Source organism: Mauremys mutica, chromosome 6 (assembly GCF_020497125.1).
Source record: "Mauremys mutica isolate MM-2020 ecotype Southern chromosome 6, ASM2049712v1, whole genome shotgun sequence".
Lineage (NCBI taxonomy): Eukaryota > Metazoa > Chordata > Testudines > Geoemydidae > Mauremys > Mauremys mutica.
This window is the reverse complement of record NC_059077.1, coordinates 114,512,725-114,536,898: the sequence shown is the minus strand read 5'-3', so window position 1 is coordinate 114,536,898 and position 24,174 is coordinate 114,512,725. Positions and strand designations below refer to the sequence as shown.

Sequence of the window (24,174 nt, the reverse complement as noted above, 5' to 3'; positions counted from 1 at the left end):
GGTTCCCGGCCAATGGGAGCTGCGGAACCGGCACTCGGGGCAGCGCACGGAGCTCCCTCACTGCCCTTACACCTAGGAGCCAGAGGGACATGCCAGTCATTTTCGGGAGCTGCGTGGAGTTGGGTAGGGAGCCTGCCACCACACCGCCAACCGGACTTTTAATGGCCCAGAAGCAGTGCTGACTGGAGCCGCCAGGATCCCTTTTCGACCAGGCCTTCCGGTCGAAAACCAGACACCGGGCAACCCTAGGCAGAGCCAAGAATGAACTCAGATCTCCTGAGTCCCATTCCTGTGCCTTAACCACAAGATTCTCCTTCCTGTACAGATGAGAAGCTTCATACATTTTGATGCATCATTTCTGAATAACTGGATTGAAGGAAAATAGACACATACGAGACTGCAGAAGGTGGATTTTAATGGAACTTCTGTTTTTGTTTTCTGCAGGAACTACATTAGTTCTTCAATCTTTGCTTCCAACTTCCCGGTGTCAGTACCAGTAATTTCACAAATCTAGTTACAAACAAACAGACAAAACAAAACAACAACAAAAGAAGATTTACTTTGCAAAAAATTCTGATTTGATAAAGCAGTAAATTGCAATTTAGAAAGTTCTTTTTTAAAAAAATGTTTGGGATCAACAATAAAATTTCATAAGGATTGCACACTAAAGCTCTGATTCTGCAGACACTCACACACCTGCATAACCTTACACATGGGGAGATTCATATTCAAGGATTGTTCTAACACAGAGACAGAGATTGGAGATTCCTCCTTTCATGCTCTGATTCAGCAAAGCATTTAAACATGTGCTTAACTCTAAACACATGCTTAAGTCCCATTTACTTTGAGGGAAAATAGGCACATACTTAAATGTTTTGCTGAATCAGGTCCCTAAAAGCAAAACTACCTTGTCTTCACTTCTAGGAGGCCTGTCCGTTGATCAGTGAGCTTCTCAGTCTATGTAATCTATATTTTTTCAGTCATCTATAAAATTATTTTATAAATATTCAGTGAGTCTGATGCTTTACCTTTCACCAGGGCCACCCAGAGGATTCAGGGGGTCTGGGGCAGGGCCGGGTCTTTGGCAGCAATTCAGCGACGGGTCCCTCTCGGAGGGAAGGACCCGCCGCCAAATGCAGCCCAAGAATGAAGCAGCGGCAGTAGAGCAGCCTAAGTGCCGCCGATCGCGGCTTTTTTTCCCCTCCCCTGACGCTTGCGGTGCTTGTACTCACCGGGTAGCACTTCGAGGCTTCGGCAGCACTTCAGCGGCAGGTCCTTCACTCGCGCCGAGTCTTCCGCTGCACTGAAGGACCCACCGCCAAAGACCCAGAGCGAGTGACGGGCCCGCTGCTGAAGTTCCGCCGAAAACCCGGAGCGGCTCGCGGGGACCCTGCGGGGCCCAGGGCCTGGGGCAAATTGCCCCACTTGCCCCCCCTTTGGGTGGCCCTGCCTTTCACAAGAAGACTTACATGAGCTCTCAGAACCATTTTGACCTAGCTGTGACAGTCCATCACATGAGGTTTTGCTGACTAAGCAAGTCAACTTAATAGTTCCATGTTCCTTTCTACAAAGTTAAAGGGAAAGGGAAATAAGGGGGTAGGAGAGGATCTGTGGATTAAAAAGTGGACTGTATTTAATGCCACCTGTAAAGCAAATAATTTTGGTTCTTTTTTAATAGCATTCAGTCTTCTAACAGAGGGGTCTGCCACACAAGAGGATGTTACATAGACTACAAATAGGACAAACCATTGTGATGGGGATATTAGATATAGACCAAACCTTGGCTGAACACGTGAATGGATGTGAACTATTTTGTGCATTAGTTGTACTACAGTATAGTACATTGTAGCCCCAAAGGCAAATAATGTGTATGTTATATCACCTGGTATGCTGTGGGATCCTGTGGTAGAGCTCCCTGGGGTAATCTTTGGTGACAAACTTAGCTCTAAGTGTACTGGAATCCCAAAACTGTACCATGCATTCCCTGCAAGTCACCCACAGACTGCCTGTGATCACACCCAAATCTCCACGCCCAAACACTGGTTCCTGGAATAGCACTATGACATTTGGAGCAGATCAGTCAGAATTGCCATACAAGGACAGAACATGATGCAGACAGGATGAAAGGACAAAATGGTCCATCTTGTTGGGGATCCTGTTTCTTATGATCATCATAGAACTGGATGTTTCAGAAGAAAGTGAACACCCACCTCCTCTCTCCCCCCCCACATTTCACCTAGTTAATTGTGCAGTAATTTACCACGGATACAGATATGATTTCTCTGGTAAGCAGCTTAGGCTGTGCATTGTCAGGATATCATTGTGGATAAGAGACTTATTCACGTGAAAATACTATGCTATTTGCTTCAATAATATCCTGTGGCAGCAGTGTGTTTGACAGGTTAAACGGATGAAAAAATAATTCCCTTTTATACACTTCAAATGCGTTGTCTTTTTAGCCCAATTGTCAAAAGCTGCCTCAAAATTATGCCCATAGTATTTTGCAACCAAGTTTTTCCATCTTCATCCTTGCACCTCAGATTTGCATGTGCAAATTGCAACTGGTCTCACATATTGGTTAGTTGCATATCTAACTACTACCCATCAGCCTCCCACTGAAGTCAATGGGAGTCTTTCCAATGATGTCAATGGCCTCTGGATCAACCCTATGTGCAAAAATGCAGTGTCACAAATAACTCAGCAGCTGTCCACACAAAATTTGGAGTGCAATTGCAAAGGGTAGCTTTAGCACTTTATTTCATTGATTGATCCCTTGACCCTGTATTTTATGACTGGATCAAGAGAAGCACTCTATCAGCCTTCACTCTATTCTTCATTATTTCAAATACCTCTAGCCTATCTCCTTTTATCCATGCCAAAACAGGACTGAAAGCCAGCTTGTGAACTTTCCACTGGGCTGCGTAGTACAGTGATTTAACACGCTACAGCCTCTCATTTCCACAGACCTGGCTTCAATGCCTGATGCAAAATTCATGTAGTTTTGTGCTCTTCTTGTAGCTCCTCAACCCGTGCATATTTTTCTAGGATAGAAGACCACTACACAATTCAACACAATTCTTCACAGTACCTTCTGCGTCGGAGAGAGACCCCTGACCGGCAAAATGGGGATGTTGCCGGCCAGGACGGTGGCAGACCACAGTACTTGATGACTGTCCTAGGGCAGTCCCACTTGGAGCGCCCACCTGTGGCAGGCCATGACAAGACATGTGCACTGTCTCAGGTTATCCTTTCAGAGTCCCTGGTCACTTCACTTTAGGCTCAAAGTGACACAATTATACCCTGATTGCTTTATAATATACCAGTCCCAAACAAGTTCCCAGGCCTGATCTATTTCTCACCCCTGTGCAAATAGTCATTAAAACTTAAGGCATTTCATCCCTCGACACAGCTGTCCCACACAGCACACACTGGCGCCTCTGATCCACACCTGGAGTCTCTGTCCATCCTCTCCTGTCCTTGTCCCAGGACAGCCACCACAATGGATTCAAATCCCACTCTTCCCAGCAAGAACCCCTACAGCCTCTCTGCTGGGGAGCATTCTTGTTTAAGGTGCATCTTTACTTCCCCCTGGCCCTCTTCTGGTTCCTCTGGGTCCAGCCCTGGAGATCTCGGAGGATAAGAGCCTCTGCTGCTCCCTTGCCTTCTAAACTCTCCAGCCCTGGTGCAGGGATGCTCTCTTTTGCATACAGCCTTCCCCCCAGGAAGTATCTTTGGTTTCCTTCCGGGACCTCCTCCAGTGCTCCTGGTATCTGGCAGCTTTTTCCTACCCCTGACTGAATCCGACTCCTCTGACTCCCTCCTACTGGGTCTCTCCCTGATTCTTTATAGACCCCAGGTGCTGCCCTGTTCTATTAAGTGGCCAAATTGGGAGCACCTATTCTGGCACAGGGGAACTGGACCTGCTTCATTGACAGGGACCAGTCACCCTGTAACAATGACCCACTCGTCTGATCTAGAGATGGACCCAGAAAAAAAACCCACCTGCTTTGGGAATCTGCAGATGTTTGGTTCTAGATCCAAACTCTTGAATGGCTTGAATCAAAACTCTGGGACTCAACATCCCCAGATTTTTGGGAAAATTCAGATCAAGGCTCAAACTATGTGGCTCAAATCCCACAGCTGAGTTTTTTCTTTTGCAAAAGGTCTTATTTTCTTAGGCACTCGTTTCACATAAAAGCCTGAAATGTTTAAAAAGTAGAAGCCTTTTTACTCAGTGCACCTGCACTTCTTGTGATTCACTGTGACTCTCAGCCAGCCAGGAAAACAGAAGGTTTATTAGACAACAGGAACACAGTCTAAAACAGAGATTGTAGGTACAGAAAACAGGACCCTTCAGCCAGGTCTATCTTGGGGGGTAGGGAGCCCAGACCCTGGTTATGGGCCTCCCTTCGTTTCCCCAGCCAGCTCCAAACTGACACTCCTTCCAGCCCCTCCTCTGGCCTTTTGTCATTTTCCCAGACCAGGAGGCCACCTGATCTCTTTGTTCTCTAACACCTTCAGCTGGCACCTTGCAGGGGAGGGGCCCAAGCCCTCAGTTGCCAGGAGACAGGGTGTCGGCCATTCTCTGTGCAGACGGCATTGCACCTGCCCTCTAGGGCTCTGCAACAATCACGCACCCTTATCTCACCTCCTATATACTTAAAAAATGCATAGGGGAAACCGAGGCACCCATACAGTATTTAGAAAAAAACATTAAGAACATTCCCACTTCGTCACAGCAATGTGGGCAGGAGTTTCAGAGAAATCTTTCTGAACCAGGCCTAGTCGTCATTAGGAAGGGATACAGCAAGTTATTAGCCTTTGCTGTCATACTAATAAAACAAAGACCCACAATTATCATTTTATGTCGCTAGCCATACAATACCTTTTCCGTTTTCTTGTACATCTGGAATGTCGGCATGGCGATAATTTTACAAGAATTAGCCACGTCCTAGAAAAGTGAGAAAAACGCCTGTAAAATCACCTGTCATACTAGTTCTAGAACCATTCATTAAAATCCAAGGGCATGCTTTCAGGCAAATAGCTATAATAATAATAAAGAGAATGAGTCAAGAGAAATACAGGAAATTTACCTGTAAGATAAAAAAACTCAGAAAAGCTGCTTGCACAGTACCGTTGAGCTAGTATGTGACAAGATAACACACAGTACACAGAATTATTACTCATGAGAATGCCTTACAAAGCATTCAGCAAGGTGCCTTTGGTGCTTGTCATTCATGCTGAAGACAACTGAGTCAGCGAGAGCTTTTGCACTACTGTGCTGCTTGTACAACTCCTTCATTATTCATAGTTTTACCTTGCCGCTCGATATATACACAATAGCTTGAAGGGGCTGTTGAGATTTTTCTAGCTCTTTGATATGCTGATGTGAAAATGTCCATATTGCACAGCTGTAGACGAAGGCAGAAATTGCTTGCAAGGGTTCTCAAAGTGGGGGTCGGGACCCCTCAGGGGGTCACGAGGTTATTACATGGGGGTCGTGAGCTGTCAGCCTCCAACCCAAACCTCACTTTGCCTCCAGCATTTATAATGGTGTTAAATATATAAAAAAGTGATTTTAATTTATAAGTGGGGGAGTGGGTCACACTCAGAGGCTTGCTGTGTGAAACGGGTCACCAGTACAAATGTTTGAGAACCACTGTGCTACAGCATGGTAAATAAAATGTCAGCTCTTTAAAAAGCGGCAATGGAATGTCCAGCTAATCCTTTATGGCTACTTGGTGTCTCTGCTATTAGCTGGAGATCCTACACTATTTTTAGTAAAATGATATGGATTTTGTTTGCTTTGGCTGTTAGGGTGACCAGCGGTCCCGATTTTGTAGGGATAGTCCCGATATTTGGGGCTTTGTCTTATATAGGCATCAATTCCTCCCTTTGCCCACCTCCCCACCCGATTTTTCACACTTGCTATCTGGTCACCCGATTGGCTTTGCAGATCTGCAGCCGGTGCAAACCGGCATAGCGCCGTTAAATTCAGTGGAACTGTGCTGAACAACAGCAGCTGAGGATATGGCACTGCACACTCCAGAGCACATAAAGGGGGATGCTCTAAATTTAAGCACAACTGAGAATTAAAAATCCCAGGACAAAGATTGGTGAAAATTCAAAAAGCCGGCAGCTTGTTATCTCTTTACTATCTATATCCGTATTGGTGACTCACAGTATCTGTATCGGGGTCTTGGCCCTGATCTAAATGACACCTGTGTAAATCAGGAGCAATTGCATTGAAGTCAATGCCTGGTACGTCCTTCCAAATTCAGTACCTCTCTGTACGGCCACGTTTGACCAAGCTTTGTTTGGCGCTGGCTTTGCAAAACACAATCAGTCAGGTTTTTGATTTGGCAATGATCAACATTTGAAGAGTAGGCAGCCATTTCACACAGGTGTTCTGTTTTGGCCCATTTCTAATCTATATTAAATCACTAGCTACTAATGTCCTCTGTGGGAATGGGATTGTATTTTGATATCTGATTTTCTTGAAAAAAGGGACATGGAAGGTAAGACCTTGCAATCTCTTGCAGTCAGTGGGACTGACTTCTTAGGTGAGTAGGGGCTACTTATTGAATGCACAGATCAAGGTCTAACATTAAAGACAGTGACGTGTTTTGAGAGCTACTGATGATAAAAGCCAAGTATTTATTAATTATTATTATCCCCTGAACATGATTTCAACATCATGATTTCAACTAGCATGGTTTCAATAGCTTACCTCTGCCAGATCGATATCCACACTACAGAACATCACATTGTCATACCGAACAGCCAGGTCCTTTAGGAATAAATGGAATAAATATACTCGTTTGCTGAAGTACTATTAATAAGCATAGCAATATGTCAGCAATACATCTCCAGTACAGAAGCTACACTATTAAAAATAGCTGGAGTTGTGTATTAAATCACAGATCTAGTAATGGCCAGAGAAGGGCTGTGGGCTTCTCTCCAGAAATGGTGCGTTCTGATGGAATGAGCATTCCACTAAGATTACCCACTGGATGCCCCTAATTGGTTTTATTTTCTGCTTTGGGCTGGGAACTGAACTCTGCTTGCACTCCTAGATCCCTCCAGATGTGATGCCTCCGGGTCATTGCTGAAGCAAATTGGCAGGGCAGTGTTGGGAAGTTTCCTTAGCTGCTGCCGGTGCTGTACTTGTTACAGGGGTAGGGAAGTTCAGGAGTCCAGCGCTGGCTTCTCTCACAAGCACTAGATTCAAGTCAGCAGCCCACCGTTTACCCAGAAAATATTGGAAGAGATTGGAGGGGAGCCAGAACCAAACCTCCAGCCTTCGGGGATTTGCTCCCAGACCTAAATGTCACATTTGGCCACTAATTTTATACAAGCGGCCAGATCCAGACACCCCCAGATGTGCTGGTGTTCGGAAGCCACTGCCTGGCTCCCAGTAAGAGCCCATCTGTAGACGAGATGTACACTGTCCCAGAGATAGGATTGGGGCAAGTCCTGGCCCAGCAGCGCACAGCCAGCACTGTGCGTCGTGGAGGGCTGTGGACTTTTCTCCTGGCGCTGGAGCCACTCTTCAGCCACTAGTGCGTTATTAGGGTTGCAGTCGCTTCCACTGTGCCCCTCTCCCCCACTTCCATCTGTCGGACTGTCCAGTATGGCCAGGAAGTCACAGAGCCATTGGTCACATCCCCATCCCTTTCCTGGCTCAGCCCCCTCTCACTCTAAACCCAACCCCTGCACTGGGAACACAGGGATCCTCTGGGGAGCAATCCACTGCATCGATTTCTGGGCTCCTGCCTCTCACCTGTGCAGAGGAACCAGAACAGTGGCATGAAGTCCAGGCACAGTGGGATGAAGGACAGTGTTTGTGCTTTACATCTCCTGAGCACCGTCCAATCAATGGACTCACCCTCCTCTTCTGCCTTTTTAGACCTCTGACAGGAGTGAGAGGCTCTAGCTTCGCTCCATTGGCAGCAACAATGTGACACCAGCGTAAAGCTGGAGTAAGGCAATGCTGAATCATGCCCTCCATTTCCCAGGAAATACTAGAAGGTTCCAGGGAAATGGAGTCTCTTTAGGGGCTCTCTCATGTTATTAGCTACTCATTCTATGCTAATAGCTGGTGGGTCAAGCCTCTCATTAGAATCTGCCTCATTAACACAGTTGCTGAGCAACAAATGAGCATGGCTGCAACACAGCACCTATCCACAGGGAGCCAATTAGAACAACAGTTGTGTGTGTGTGTCTGTGGGGGGAGGAGGGGAATGCTTAATTCTCCATCATGTGACATTAGCCTGCTGTCTTCCTAGCAGGCATCACCAGATTCATCCTTCTTCAATCCTCCTTCCACGGGCAGTGATCCTGCCTGACAGGTCACAGAGAGCAGCTTTCAAGGCAGCGTCCTGATGTTTTTCACTGGAAAGACACTGAGTCATCGTAACAAGTCCCGACACTGATTTTAACCTAAGCCTACATCACTTGCTTGCTGGGTTGTTTATAATGCTGTGACGATGTCTCTTTTGCTTTCCCTTGTATGGAAATCAGGAGCAACATCATTTTCTGTGTGAAAGCGAAAGATGGCAAGAAAATCCCCAACGTTTCAAAATACATTCTGCAGCTCCCCATGTCAGTTCTAGAGAAGCTGGAAATCCCTGATCCTGCATGGGAAGGGGAGTCAGGGATCTTAATTAATACAAGGTCAGTGAGCTGTGTAAACTAGATTTACACTTCTTTGCATCACTGAAGTGGTGCAAAGCAGCCAGAGCACATGGGTGATTCTGATCCCACCTGTTTGCAACTCGTTTTGGGCCAGACTCTGATACACCAGGTCATGTTGAGTAGCCCCTCCCATCACAAGCAGGCCCAGTGAAGCCAATGGGACTATTTGTAGAGTGAGACTAAGGATCAGAATAGACCCACTGGCCAACCAGAATCCATCAGCATTTTAATTCCCAAGGGATGACATGAGATAAAGCATTCTCCAAAGAATTCCCTGTTGAAATCCCCAGAGAACATTGTTTTCATCATCCCTGCACTAGCAGCGCGGGTGAGTCCATTTTCTTCGGTATTCACTGAACAGTCAAATCCTGTCCTCAGGCTTGTGCATACTGAATAAGTGGAACCCAAAACAAATATCCTGGCCTTCTCTGGGCAGACCTCAGTGCTGGCTATCCTAGACAATTGCTGACAGTCCCAACAGCGAGTCTCTCAGCAGCAGCCCTGGCATGGACACTTAGCCGGAAAAAGGCATGTTTTGTTCCTGACCTCTGTGCAGTGGAGTACAGGAAATAGACCAGACAGGCAGCCTAATCAGTAACTAGTGCACAGTGGGATAGTAGTGGAAAGACTCTCATCACCCCCTTTTATCTACAGAACAAATACAGCTGGGGCAGTGGCAGTGAAAGCTTCTGTACTCTGACTCACCGATGGCCCTCAGCCCTGAGCCTGAGAGATCACTTCTGGGGTTGGAGGGCAGAGCACAGAAACAGAGAGGAGGGAGAAGCCCTATTAGATTATCCTGTCCATTTCCCTGGCAATGCAGGACTCAAGGCCCCTTTTCATGCACTGGCACAGTGATGTTTCCATGCTTCCCAGTTGCGATACTCCTGACACACAGCAGAAACGCCGCCGGATCCGCCGCCCCTGGTTGGAGGCTCCTTTGTCTGCCCGCTGAGCCCCAACTAATATCACAGCTGCATGCTCATCTGGGAGGGTTCCCACCTGCTCATTGGGAACTGGACTGAGACTCTCAGCTCCTTTCATGTAGGGCACCAGCAGATGGGAATAAATATCAGTGACTGATCCCTTGGCTGAGATTTGAACTGGTGACCGGAGAGTGAGCATTCCTCTGTTTGTTTTCATCTCTCACAGGCAGGCAAGGTGCAAAAGAGTGAAGGGTTTTCTTTTGGAAGAGTTTATGCTTCTCAGTCCTCAGTCTCAGAACTGTTTACATCATTTCTTTTTAAACATCACCACAGCTTGCAGCAAAACCACCAGTGGGGCCCGATTTTGATTCATTAAGATGTTTCCATGCCAGGGTGTCACTTTAAGAGCTTTGCTAAAAGCCTGTTGTCTCTAATGGATGGAAACATTCTCCATCTAACTGTGTTGCTGATTTCCGGTATTAGACATTTTCACTGTAGGTTATTATGAGCCCTTGGGTTCCTGGAGTCCTTAATGCACTTTCCAGTTGTTCTAAGTGATAAGAGTGCTGCACAGCTAAAACCAAGAGATCGATACAAGTGAGGGCCAAGTTCTTGCAATCAAATCTGTGTGAGAGGACCTCTGAACCAGTCTGTTGACTTCAGTGGGACTCTGCACAGGCACAGGAGTCTGCCTCTGCAGATCCTTTTGCAGAATCAGGGCATAGGATCAGAACAATTATATAGCACTGAAATGTAAATGTCACTAGAATAATATTACTAGCTAGGACTTCATTTTCTGGGTTCTTGGTAAGCTCTGGTTAATGAATCCTCACAGCACCTCAGAGAGACAGGTAAGTATGATTGTCTCTGTTTGCCAGAGAGAGGGGGGGTCCATGTCTCAGCTGGAAGTAGAACTCAGGAGTTCATAGATTTTAAGGCCAGAAGGCACCATAATGATTATCTAGTCTGACTTCCTGCATAACACATGCCATACATCAGGTCCACAACGTACACCTTGCATCAGGTCCACAACATTCTGTCTTCCAGGTCTGAGCCTCATTCTCTCTCTCTCTCTCTCTCTCTCTCTCTCATTCAGGGCTATGAGCTACAGCGTGCAGAAGGGTGTGTGAAAGGTGCCCAGCTCCTGAAGGCATTGTGTCTGCAGGAGGTGTAGTACCTCTCCTCGGGGGGGTGCACACAGCAGTGGCAGCTGCTGCTACACTCTTTTACCTTCTCACGCCATTCCAGCTCCACTGGTCCGGACAGCAGGTGAGAGGTTCTACCTTTGTCCCACAATTCCTTATGGGATTTCTAGCACTGCAGTAGGCCCTCCATTCCCCTAGTCCTTGCTTGCACCGTGCGAACACAAGGCCTGAGACTGTGCTTTGCTCCCATGCAGGGGCACAAGGGAAGTCAGGTTCATTATTCTGCACTCTTTCCCTGTGTGTCACCTATGCAGAACTAGGCACAATCTAGCCCTAAGTGTTCACAGGAAGAGAACTCCCCATGAATTCAGGTGGGAGACAGGTAACACTGGTTCAAATTCAGAAATGGAGGCGACCCGGGAAGAGGGTGAGGAGTGAGCATAGCAGCAGGTCTACCCACACTGCCCAAGTGTGACGGGGCATATTTTGAAGGAGCTCCAATCTTTTTACTTCCAGAAATCAAGGCTGTGCCTTTTCTCCCGGTAAAATTACTTGAAGGCTCAGAGCATGTGTATTATGTCCAAAGGACAATATAGGTGTCCCCTCCCATGGATGTAGATCATATATCCAGGATGCAATGGAGTGGCGAATGCCTTCCTTTCTAATTCAACACTGGCCCTTTCTGCAAAGAAAAGTAAAAGGGACACTCTATGGACTAGAGTTTCAGCTACACAGGTGTAAATCTTGAGTAACTCCATTGACCTCAATAGAGTTGTTCTGGATTTACATCATTGTAACAACGATCAGACTCTGACCTTGTGGGTTTTTTCCCATGAAATGTCAATTCCCGCACCCCATTCTGGGAGTGGCATGGGATGGCAATATTGTACTTACATGAATGACAGGATCGATTGCTTTGCAAGGTCCGCACCATTTTGCCGAAAAGTCAACAACGACGAGTTTGGAGCCTGCGGCCTTCAAAAAATCATCAAATTCACTCTGAAATGAACACATTTGCGTGAAAAGGAAGAATTGCTGCATAGGCAGTGGATAAAGTTTGAACAATCTGAAGATTGTTGGCAAATGCATGACAAACAAAATATTTGCTCTACTGGAATCTTCTAATGTTTAACGAGAGAACTACACTTCAGCCCTGATTAACTTTCATTTGTGTTAAATTAAACGGCACAAATATATAAATAAGGGAAGCGTCACAACAACACACTACATAATATGGTCATGGTGATCATCATAGAAACTCCTTTGTTTTCAGAGACCCCATGGTGCAATGATAGAAGCTATGCTAATATCGATTGCAAACCATTATAAAAATTGGATGTTAAAAAGTCCCACTCATAGCAATGGCATCACTGTTCCCATAGTAACTAGTACACTCCAAAGAGGAAAAAGCAGAGGGAGATTGCAAAAGAGGAAAAAGATGAATGAAATAAGGCACATACAGCATGAAAATAAAAAGACATGATGGTCTGGGGTATTGCCAAGCTTTCATTGCCACATGTCTGGGAAAATCTGTGTAACTCATTCACAGCTCTTCCCTGTACACATAATGTCACGGCAATAAAGGTTTTATAGGTTTCCATAACCTCAACCAAGGAAAGAACCATATTCTCTGCTAGGGCAGACTGGTGCAATTCCAAAGATTCCAACACAGGTGTGCCAATTTACATTGGCAGAGAACTTGACTCCAACTCAGTACTAATAACGACGCATTACATTTTGCATTTCCGAAGCACTATAGGAACATTAACTGATTCAGTCCCACAACACTCGCACAGTAAGATGAATCAAGCATTTTTATTCCCTGGAAATTTGGACAGAACATTTAAGTGCTTTGATGAAGGTCAAGCAACACATCAGTGGCAGAAATAGGATGAGAACTAGAAGAGCCTTGTCCCGTGCCTCAAGCTGTTGGACCTTACTGCCTCCCAATTACCAGTGGTCACAAAAAGATAATTTATTAAAGGGCTGGGTCAGACGCCCATTTAAGTTGATGTTATTTTGCCATGCAAACTACAAATGGACAAACAAAATGGTACTGAACAGCAATATGCAAGTAAAGGTTGTTTTGGGGAACTATCTGAATAAAAAACGGTTACTCACCTCTTGGAACCGTTGTTCTTTGAGATGTGTTGCTCATGTCCATTCCAATTAGGTGTGCGCGTGCCATGGGCACGGTCGTCAGAAAGTTTTTCCCCTAGCAGCACTCCCCATGGTTGGCTGTGGAGCCCCCTGGAGTGGCGCCTTCATGGCACTCCATATATGACCTTGCCGGCCCGGCGCCTCCTCAGTTCCTCCTCGCCGGTTACTCCGACAGGGGGGAAGGCAGGTGGGTTTGGAATGGATATGAGCAACACATCTCGAAGAACAACAGTTATGGGAGGTGAATAACCATTTTTTCTTCTTCGTGTGATTGTTCATATCAATTCCAATTAGGTGACTTCCAAGCCTTACCTAGGTGGTGGGGTCGGAGTTATGGAATTGCTGATTGGAGCACTGCTCGGCCGAAAGCTGCGTCGTCTCGGGCGTGCCAGACGATGGCGTAATGCGAGGTGAAGGTATGCACCGAGGACCAAGTTGCTGCCCTGCAGATTTCTTGGATCGGGACCTGGGCCAAGAACACTGCTGACGAGGCCTGGGCCCTCGTGGACTGTGCCGTCAGAGCCGGGGCTGGTACTTTGGCCAGCTCATAGCACATGTGGATGCATGAAGTGATCTAGGAGGATATTCTTTGAGATGAGACCGGGAGGCCTTTCATCCAGTCTGCCACCGCTATGAACAACTGGTTCGATTTTCTGAACGGCTCAGTGAGCTCAGTGTAGAAAGCTAGTGCTCACCGAACATCGAGGGAGTGCAGCCTCTGCTCCCAGTTACTGGCATGAGGCTCAGGGTAAAAGACGGGCAGGAAAATGTCCTGGCTGGTGTGGAAGTGTGACACCACCTTGGGGAGAAAGGTCTGGGTGCAGCTTGAGTTGCACCTTATCCTTGTGGAAAACCGTGTAAGCTGAGTCAGAGGTGAGGGCCTTTAGCTCAGACACCCTCCTTGCAGAAGTAATGGTGACCAGAAAAGCTACCTCAATGGGGACCCCATGAGCTTGGAGAGGACCAGGTTAAGGTCCCACTCAGGGACAGGCTGCCGGATCTGGGGATGTAGGCAGTCCAGACCTTTGAGGAAGTGACCAACCATAGGGTTGGTGAAGACGGATCAACCAGATGCTCCTGGGTGGAAGGCCAAGATAGCAACGAGGTGAACCCTCATGGAGGATGCCACCAGGCCTTGCTGTTTCAGGTGCAGGAGCTACTCCAAGGTGAGGGGTATAGGTGCCTGGAGGGAGCGTATACAATGCTGGTCACACCAGCACGAGAATCACTTCCACTTTGCCAGATACATGGCTCTAGTAGAGGGCTTCCAGCGGCCGAGAAGGACCTCCCTTACTTGTTCCGAGCACAGAACTTCCATGGGGTTCAGCCATGAAGCTTCCAAGCTATGAGGTGGAGGGACTGCAGGTCGGGGTGATGGAGGCGACCATGGTCCTGAGTGAGTAAGTCGGGGAAGAGGGGTAGCATGACCAGTGCATCCATTAACAGCTCCAGTAGTGTAGTGTACCAGTGCTGTCGAGGCCATGCTGGAGCTATCAGAATTACCTTTGCCCCCTCCCTGCAGACCTTGATCAGGACCTTGTGCATGAGAGGGAATAGGGAGAAGGCGTAGAGCAGGCGACCTCTCCAGGGTAGCAGGAATGCGTCTGTGAGCGAGCCAGGGCTGTGACCCTGGAAGGAGCAGAACGTTGGGCATTTCCTGTTGTGTCGGGTGGCAGCTAGGTCAACCTGGGGAAACCCCCACCTTTGGAAAACAAGATGTATGACATCTGGCCGGATGGACCACTCGTGATTATGGAAGGACCTGCTGAGGTGGTCCGCCAGCGTGTTCTGAACTCCTGGTAGATAGGATGCTTCCAGGTGAATGGAGAGGGCTGTGCAGAACTCCTACAGTCGGAGGGCTTCCCGACATAGGGGAGAGGAACGGGCTCCACCCTGCTTTTTGATGTAAAACATGGCGGTGGTGTTGTCCATTAGAACTGCTACGCACTGGCCTTGTCATTGGGCCTGGAAAGCCTGGCAGGCTAGGCACACTGCCCTCAGCTCCTTGATGTTGATATGTAGGGAGATCTCTTCCTACAACCACAAGCCAGTGTCTGGAGGTCCCCCAGATGCGTGCCCCATTCCAGAGCTGATGCATCCGTAACCAGAGACAAGGAAGGTTGAGGGTTATGTAGGGGACTTGTAGACGTGTGGACTTACCCCTGCGGCGCCTCCTGCTGGTCTGTTCCGGGAATTAGCTTGTTCCAGCTCTGGAGTGCCCTCTGCAGGCCAGTGATCCACCTATCCTCTGGCCCCTGTGTACCTCCCTGCACCCCAGTGCCTCTTTAACTGGGGTGCTGCCCCCTGGCAGTACCCCTCCGATCTGGGTCTCCCCTCCCTGGGGAACCCCCAATCCTCTATCCCCACCTTGCCTCAGTATATGGCTACTGCCAGTCATTGTCTAGCCCCTGTGCCCTGGGGCAGACTGCAGTATCAGCCTATTCATCACTGGCAAGGAGGGTTTGGACCTGCTGCCTTGGCCTACCCCTGGGCTGCCCTCTGCAACCCCCAGTACCTGTTGGCCCTGTGCTAGGCCGCAGCCTGGGGCTTTCCAGGTGGGAACTCCCCAGCTCCTCTGCCTTTCCCCAGCCCTGCTCCACTCAGGTTCCCTGTGTCTAGCTCCCTGCAGCCAGGCCCTTCTCCCTCTACAGGCAGAGAGAGACTGCTGAGCTTCAGGCTCACAGCCTCTTTATACAGGCCAGCTGTGGCCTGATTGGGGCATGGCCCAGCTGCAGCCACTTCCCAATCAGCCCAGCTTAGCAGCTCCCAGCCACAACCTTCCCCCAGGGCTGTTTTAAGCCCTTCAGGGCAGGAGCAGGGTAACCACCCTGCTACAGGACTCCTTCGCACACTGCTTGAGGGTTGAGCACCAGTGGAGGGATGTGAGGACTTGCCTTGGCACTGTGACCACTGAATTCAAGTTGTTGCGCCCCGGGCAGTAGGCCGAGACGAGCCATGCCTGCAAAGGTCTGAGCCGGAGTATGGCGTCCCGGGTCATGTAAGTGCAAGCAGCCATGTGGCCGAGGAGACTCAGGCACCCCTTGCTGTTGTGATTGGGAATTGCTGGAGGCTTTGAATTATGTCTGTGATGGCTCGGAATCGGGTCTCTCACGCCTGAACCGAGTCTAACACTGCCTCATTGAATTCTATTCCTTGGGTCAGTTCCAAGGCTGACTTCCCCATGTTGAGGAGGAGACCCAGTCGCTCGAACATGCACCTGACCAAACAGATTTGGGACTACACCTGCCCCCTGGTGCGGTCCCTGAGCAGCCAGTCGTTGAGGTAGAGTTATACTTGCACTTGCTGTCAGCGGAGGAAAGGAGCCACTACTGACATGCACTTGGTGAACACTTGGGGGGCTGTTGAGAGGCTGAATGGTAGGACAGTGAATTGGTAATGCTTGTGGTTGACCATGAAGTGTAGGAAGTGCCAGTGTACAGGATGAATCGATATAAGGAAGTACGCATCCTTCATGTTGAGGATGGCATACCAGCCTCCTGGATCCAGGGAGAGGATAATGGTGACCAAGGAGACCATGTGGAACTTCAACTTTACCATGAATTTGTTGAGTCTGCGCAGATCTAAAATGGGTCTGAGACCCCCCTTGGCCTTGGGGATTAGGAAGTATTGGGAGTAGAATCCCTTGCCCTTTAGCTCCTGAGGAACTTCCCTCCACTGCTCCCATGGCGAGCAGCGCCTGCAACTCCTGGATAAGGAGTTGCTCATGAGAGAGGTCCCTGAAGAGGGAAGGGGGGTGGGAAGATAGGTGCAGAACTCGAGAGAATATCCCACTTCCACCGTGTGGAGGACCCAGCGGTCTGAAGTTATTTGGGACCAAGCACGGTAGAAGTGGGACAGACAATTCAAAAAAGATGGGGAAGGATCCAGAATCAAAGCTGGTGCACCGCCCTTGAGTGCCCCTTCAGAAGGCCTGCTTGGAACCCAATGATGGTTTAGTCAGGCCCTGCCCCTGCCCAGAAGGGGGATTGGAAGGCTTCCTTCTGCCGTTCCTGCCCCTTCTCCTGTAGAAGTCCTGCCTTGGCTGAGGAGGGTAGGCGTGCTGCTGCTGTTGTTGGAGCTTGAAATGCTTACGTTGGGTTGCTGGGGTGTGCATACTCAATGTTTTCATAGTAGCCCTTGAGTCTTTTAGGCTATGTAGCCAAGAGTCAGTCTGCTTGGCGAACAGGCCTGCCCCATTAAAAGGCAGCTCCTGCATCATCTGTTGAACCTCGGGCGAAAGGCCCAAGGCCTGCAGCCATGAGCTACACCTCATGGCGATAGCAGAGGACAAGGTGCGCGCCGCCAAGTCTGCAGCGTCCAGTGAGGCCCGTAAAGAGGTCTGTGCCACCACCTTGCCCTCGTCCACTATCGCTCCAACTCCTCCCTGGAGTCTGTTGGAACCAGCTCCTTGAATCTGAGCATTGAGTTCCAGGAATTGAAGCTATACTGGCTCAGAATAGCTGCTGACTGGCACTCCTGAGTTGTAGCCTCTCCGTCGAGTACACCTTATGCCCAAACAAGTCCAGGCACTTGGCGTCCTTGGACTTAGGTGCTGGGGCTTGCTGCCCCTGCCTCTCCTTCTCATTCACTGCTGCAACCACCAATGAACAAGGCTGTGGGTGTGTGAAGAGGTATTCATACCCCTTTGATGGGATGAAGTATTTCCTCTCAACACCCTTGGCGGAGGGAGGGATGAGGCTAGGGTCTGCCAGATGGTCTTGGCATTGGCCTGTATGGTCTTAATGAGGGGCAGAGCCACCCTCGAAGGACCTTCCGGGGCCAAGATGTCGACCATTGGGTCCTCCGACTCCACCACCTCCTTGGCCTGCAGACTCATGTTGCATGCCACCCTGTGAAGGAGATCCTGGTGGGTGTGGCTGTCTATGGGGAGTCCAGAGACAGAAGTGCCCACAACAGCCTTGTCTGGAGAGGAGGGCGAGGAGGCTAATGGGGGAACAGGGTCCTCCTGTCCCTCCTGCTTGTCAGGGACCTCCTGTCCTGTCTCGTTGGCTGGACCAGGTGTACCAGGGTCCTGCTCAGGAACTGGAGTTGGAGTTGATTCTGGGGGGAGAGGTGGGTGGGCACGGGCACTGCACCACCTTGGCACCCCGAGGGGTGGTGTGACTGGCAGAAGCCTCTGGCACCTGTGGTTCAGAGGTGGCCAATCAGGAGTCTTTAGATTGAGTACCTGTGCTTGGTGGTACACCCATGGGGTCCAAAATGGCCACTGCACAGGCCCCAGCCCTGCCCCCATCTCAGAGTGTCCATGGTCTGACCGGTGCCGACCCCGCTCTGAGTATCTAGATCTCGCCTCTGAGTCCGAAGACTGGGATCGGTACAGCAAAGGCCAGGGCGGTGCTGAGCGGAGCTGATCCTGTGAGCAGTGCCGCACTGGGGAGCAGTGCCATGAGGCTGGAGAGTGGTGCCATGACTTGGAGCTGCATGGGTTCTCAGAGAGGCACCAGAACCGGTGCTGGGAGAGGGACCTGCCACGCGACGGGGATCGATGCGTGGATCGGCATCGTGAGTGGGAGTGCTGGCGCGACCTGGAGCCGTGCTGTGAGTACGACTAGTGCCACGATTGCGAGTGGTGCCGGGACTCCAAGCGGTGTCACGATTCTATCAGCAGTGCTGAGGGACAGAGCATTGCCCGTTTCCCTTGAGACAGTGACACGCGATGTGATACCGGAGGCTTGGCACGAAGGGTGGGTGACCTCGGCGCTGTCATGGTGATGAGGTCCCTCGTGGCTTCAAAGGTGTCTGGGGTGGATGGCAGTTCCACCTCCTCGATGACCTGGGCTGGGGAGTCCAATGGCACCGGACTCGATGGTCCCCTTTGCGGGGCCGAAGTCGACGGTGCCATCTCCGCAGATTTCGGTGCTGGGTGCTGCTCACGAGGACGTGCCCCATTGGCTGGCTCCAGAGGAGCGGGCCTCTGGGATGGAGAGTTGCTTCTCCCTTGCTTCCGGTGCTGCTTCTGCACTGGGGAGAGGGAGCAGTGCCAGGTCGATCCAGCCATTTTTGGCGCCGGGGAGCGACGGTGCCATGGGTCTCTGCCAGAATCCTTCCACCATTGTCGCCAGGTGCTACACACCAGTGAACTTGGCACCGGGTCTTGCCGTGCCAGCGGAGGCTGAGGTCTAAGTGCCACCTCCATAAGGAACTGCTTGAGGCGAAAATCTGGCTCCTTTTTGGTTCTGGGGCGAAATCCCTTACAAATCTTGCACTGATCGGCTTGGTGAGCCTCCCCCAGACACTTCAGACAAGCATCGTGGGGGTCGCCCGTTGGCATGGGCTTGCTGCAGGACTTGCAGAGCTTGAACCTTGGGACTTGGGCATAAAAGCCCTCCCAAGAAAAAGCGGTCGGGATGGAGCCCAACTGCTAACTACTAACTAATAAGTACAGAGAATGCAAACAAACAAAACTAGAGAAATGTGGTAAAACTTGCAGAACAAGATGCCACAGTTCCAATGACCATCACTGGCAGTAAGAAGGAACTGAGGAGGCGCCGGGTCAGCAGGGTCATATATTGAGTGCCATGAAGGCGCCACTCCAGGGGGCTCCACATCTGACCTAATGGGTGCTGCTAAGGGAAAAACTTTCCAAAGACTCTGCACATGGTGCGCGCACAACTAATTGGAATCAATGAGAGCAATCACTCGAAGAAGAATCTGTAATTCTTCTAGGGCTGAAAGAAATTGTGACCTCTATTGGAAGTCCATTTAGTTTTGTTTAGAAAAAACATGTGGTGTTAAGCTGTTTCTTTCCATTTCACCTCTTTGGAATGTACTAATAAACTTGCAAGCCATTGGTTAATCCTCTATGAGCTCACAAAGGACCCTATAGGCAACTACTGGCCTGATCCAGCTACCATTAAAATGAATGGGAGTCTTTCCAGTGCCTTAAATGGGAGTTGGCTCGAGTCATTAAGACACTGCTTCTTATTTAAGGGCTCGCTTCAGCTCCCACTGAAGTCCCATGAGGACTTCTACTCTCTCCATGAACCAGGTGCAGCCATACAGGTTAGATGTCGAATAAGCAACCTATCAGACTAGCTGTAGATATTGTATTTTATTATGGAGCTGTGTAAAGGTACATGATGTTTGGGCCAAATTATGCTTTCATTTACTCTGGAGTTACACAAGTATAACCCTATTGGCATTACTCTGGATTTACATCAGTGAAACAAAGCAGAATATGTTTCATGTTCCCAATTTGCTAGAAACAGAGATGAAACAACAGCCTAGCAATTCAAACACAAATTGATTAGGGGACATCGTTGGTGTGGAGATCAAACTGAGAAGGGATCAGACAAGAAATGGGTTTTGCAAGTGGTATCTTCCCATAATTCCAGCAATGCTCTCCCACCAGTCCAGAGATTTGCAGTATAATCACCCAACACTATGACCAGAAAATCAGGCTGACCTGTTGCCCTGAGGAGAAAGGTTTTGCCTGCTGAAAGCCATGGCTGAGTAGTGATTAGGGTGACCAGATGTCCTGATTTTATTGGGACAGTCCTGATTTTGGGGGCTTTTTCTTATATAGGCATCTATTACCCCCTCATCCCAATTTTTTACACTTGCTATCTGGTCACCCTAGTAGTAATATTTCTTTATTTGTTATGGGGTTTTTTTTAGCTCTAATGAAAGCTCTGTAGAATTTTGACCTTGAGACCACCACTAGACCCCTCACTTGTCCCTCAAGGATCAAGGCTCTCTACTCCTATTCAACATTTAGACACAGCCCCTAGATCGGGGTGGGCAAATTACAGCCCGCGGGCCGGATCTGCCCTGCAAGCCATTTTAAGCCAGCCAGTGAGCTCCCACTGGGGAGTGGGGTCTGGAGCTTGCCCTGCTCCGGTGCTCCAGCCAGGGCGCAGGGTCGGGGGCTGCACCACGCGGCTCCAAGAAGCCGCGGCATGGTCCTGCTCCAGTTCCTACGTGCTCCAATGGGAGCTGCAGGGGTGGTGCCTGTGGATGGGGCAGTGTGCAGACCTGCCTGGCTGCGCCTCCGCATAGGCGCCAGAGAAGGGACATGCCACTGCTTCCAGGAGCCGCTTGAGGTAAGCACTGCTCGAAGCCTGCACCCCTGAGCCTCTCCCCACACCCCAATCCCCTGCCCCAGCCCTGATCCCCCTCCCACCCTCCAAACCCCTTGATCCCAGTCTGGAGCACCCTTCTGCACCCCAAACCTCTCACCCCCAGCCCAACCTCAGAGCCCACACCCCCCAGCTGGAGCCTGCACCCCTTCCCACACCCCAACCCTCTGCCCAGCCCAGAGCCCCCTCCCACACCCTGAACTCCTCATTTCTGGCCCCACCTCAGAGTCCACACCCACAACCAGAGCCCTCACCCCCTCCTGCACCCCAACCCCAATTTTGTGAGCATCTATGGCCCGTCATACAATTTCTATTCCCAGATGTGGCTCTTGGGCCAAAAAGTTTGCCCAGCCCTGCCCTAGATGAACTGGTCAGATGACATAGACTCAAGTAGAAGCAGCAAAGAATCCTGTGGCACATTATAGACTAACAGACGTTTTGCAGCATGAGCTTTTGTGGGTGAATACTTGCATCCGAAGAAGTGGGTATTCACCCACGAAAGCTCATGCTGCAAAACGTCTGTTAGTCTATAAGGTGCCACAGGATTCTTTGCTGCTTCTACAGAACCAGACTAACACGGCTACCCCTCTGATAATAGACTCAAGTGCCAGCAATGTGCAGAGGACATATAGCTCTACTTATTCTTCACCATGTATGGTCACACCACTACCACCAAGATGGCCCAGTGCTTGGAGTAGATCAGCCCATGCATGAAGAACAGTGGGCTGAAGCAGAACACTGGTGGGCAGGGGAAAGCATTTTGAAGAGTTCACAGCTGCAATTCAGTCTCCTCTGGTTGAAGGCATACATTGAAAATTGGTCAAGTCAGTGTAGCTTTCCACTGCACTGGATTCCACGCTGATGCTAAGCTCTAACATAGTAGCATTCACTAGTAATGCCTTCTACTATCCCCGTTTGGCTAGGAGACTCCGTAACATCATGGCACATGATGAGCTGACCTCCATTATTCATGCCTTTGTCACCTTTCAGCAGGACTATAGCAATGCAATACACCTGGGCACGAAGCCTTCAGTAGCTTAGGAAATTCCGACTAGTTCAGAACTGCAGTGCTTCTCCTCAGCAACACAGTCTACCATGAGTACATCAAACCTGTCCTCTGCTTGCTACACCGGCTCCCCATAGGAGACAGAATCAAGTTCAAATTCTCAGTCCTTATCTTCAAGGCACTCAATGGCTGGGGCCCAGTGTATCTAAACAATTAACTAAAGCTCCAGGGTGAAGACCGTAGTCAACAACTCTGTTCTTCTGGCACAATGGAACTCACAACAATAAGAATAAAGTTCATCCATGCAGGAGTTTGAGCTTTCTTAGGGGCTGGTCCGAGATTGTGGAACAAACTCCCCCAGGAACTATGGGCCATCACAAACCTCACCACCTTCTGCTCCAAGTGCAAGGAGCACTTCTTCGACGTGCCCTCTCTAACATGAACACAGAGCAACATGTATATATATATAACCAGAAAACCAAAAAACCCTATGAAAACAAAACACTCTACTGCACATACAATTCTTCCCCTGGGGACAGGATGAGACAACAGACCACACACGTGAGAACTGTTAGTCACAGTCTGGGAAGCACTCAGTTACTACAGAGCATGGTATAAGAACCTATATAGAACAGAATAGAATAGAATAGAATAACCGTGCTTTCAGAGAACAGGCAGTACTTGTCCTTTATGCTACTTCAGCTATGTGCCTTGACCCAGAGGTGGAACCCTTCCTTCCAGGACTGAAGGGTTATTTCTACTCTTCTCCTCTCTTGAGATTATCCACCAAATGGTGGTTTGTGTGGGGTGGACACTTGTCCACTAGGAACTGAACTTAACCCACCCAAGGTAGTGCTATTCCAGGGAAAAATAAACGGGCAGGCCAACGGCTGGTGGAAACTGGCATAGCTTCATAGAAGCAAATGGCGCAACACTGATTCACATCAGCTGAGGATCCGGCCCAAATTGTTTTGAAAAGAAGTGCTGCTGGCTGTAGCTTTCCACAGCACTTTGCCTTCCTCTTTCAGCCCTTAGGTACTTGCCTGATTTTGTATCGTCTGCAGCATAACGCATGGAAGTGCCCGGGAACCACCACGGAAAACACGCTTCAGGTTCCTGCTAGCATCTTCTGCCCTCCCTGCCCCACACAAGGTTGTGCAGCTCTGGCCATGATGCTAGGGAGGCTTTGTGACATAGTGAAATGAGTCATCTTGCTTCATCAGGGAGTGTTGTTTGCCTTCTGCCATGTTGATTGTTGTGTTGGGAACAGCTTTCCTGTTCCCCAAGGCCCGTCCCTCTGTTTCCTTCAGATTCTCTTTAAAGCATTCTTCTGCCGGAAACTCTTCATTCTTTCCTTATTCTCCTCACTCTGCTTTCCTGTTGACCCACATTGTTGTCTTGTCTACACTAGAAGGCCTTTGGAGCGGAGAACATGTCTTTCTTATAGGGTTTGATTCTGATCTCACATGGGCTGGAGTGAAGCTAGAGTAACCCTACTGATCTCAAGGCGATCACACTGGTATAAAATTGGTCAGAGATCAGAACTGGAGTCATAGAGCTCCAATCCTGCAAGCTACTCCACACAGGCAGCTCCCTGGGCGCGTCTGGGTCTCTGGTAAAGTCAATGCTGGATTATATTGGCAAAAGATTGAGGGATAGATTTTGATCTCAGAACAGTTTTACTTTAGGGTAACTTCTTTGACTTCAGTGCAGCGACTCCTCCTTTACAACTGTGAGATCAGAATCAGGCCCTGAAAAAACGTAGAGGGAGATTTTATGTGTGTGTGCGTGCGCATTTGTGAGATTAAGAAATAATATGTAACAAATAGCATATGCAGAACATTTTCCATCGCTTTATAGTCTATGGAAATATTGTGTCACAGAAGGTTTCATCCAATTGTTTCAAAGAGAGATTCAAGATCTGTGATTATCAGAAGGCTTAAAGGCAGTTGAATCTGTTGGTGTCACTAGGCCTAAGTAAACCAAAGTTGTGACTTTGGGCCTGAAGTGAACCAAAGTTCTTACATGCTGTGAACTTTAACCAGCCTAAGATGCTAACAGACTGCAAGCAAAATATGTAACTATCAGCTGTCTCAGCTTGCAAATGTAGGAGTTTAAAACAGCAGAAGCGGCGGGGAGGA

The 24,174-nt window shown here is 49.1% G+C and overlaps 1 protein-coding gene across 2 annotated transcripts; it reads right to left on the bottom strand.

The window, feature by feature from the left end:
• Positions 1 to 399: 399 nt before the first annotated feature.
• Positions 400 to 23,199, bottom strand: LOC123372578 (thioredoxin-like). Of its 2 annotated transcripts, XM_045020775.1 has the most exons (5): positions 23,077 to 23,199; positions 11,663 to 11,767; positions 6,731 to 6,790; positions 4,886 to 4,951; positions 400 to 510 (listed from the first exon to the last, which is right to left on the bottom strand). In XM_045020775.1, the coding sequence occupies exons 1-5, from the start codon at positions 23,098 to 23,100 to the stop codon at positions 448 to 450; spliced, it is 318 nt and encodes a 105-aa protein (XP_044876710.1). In that variant the 5' UTR covers positions 23,101 to 23,199; the 3' UTR covers positions 400 to 447. The 2 variants fall into 2 exon arrangements, with proteins under 2 accessions (XP_044876710.1, XP_044876709.1); XM_045020774.1 differs by lacking the exon at positions 23,077 to 23,199 and having other exon boundaries at positions 11,663 to 11,809.
• Positions 23,200 to 24,174: the final 975 nt, after the last annotated feature.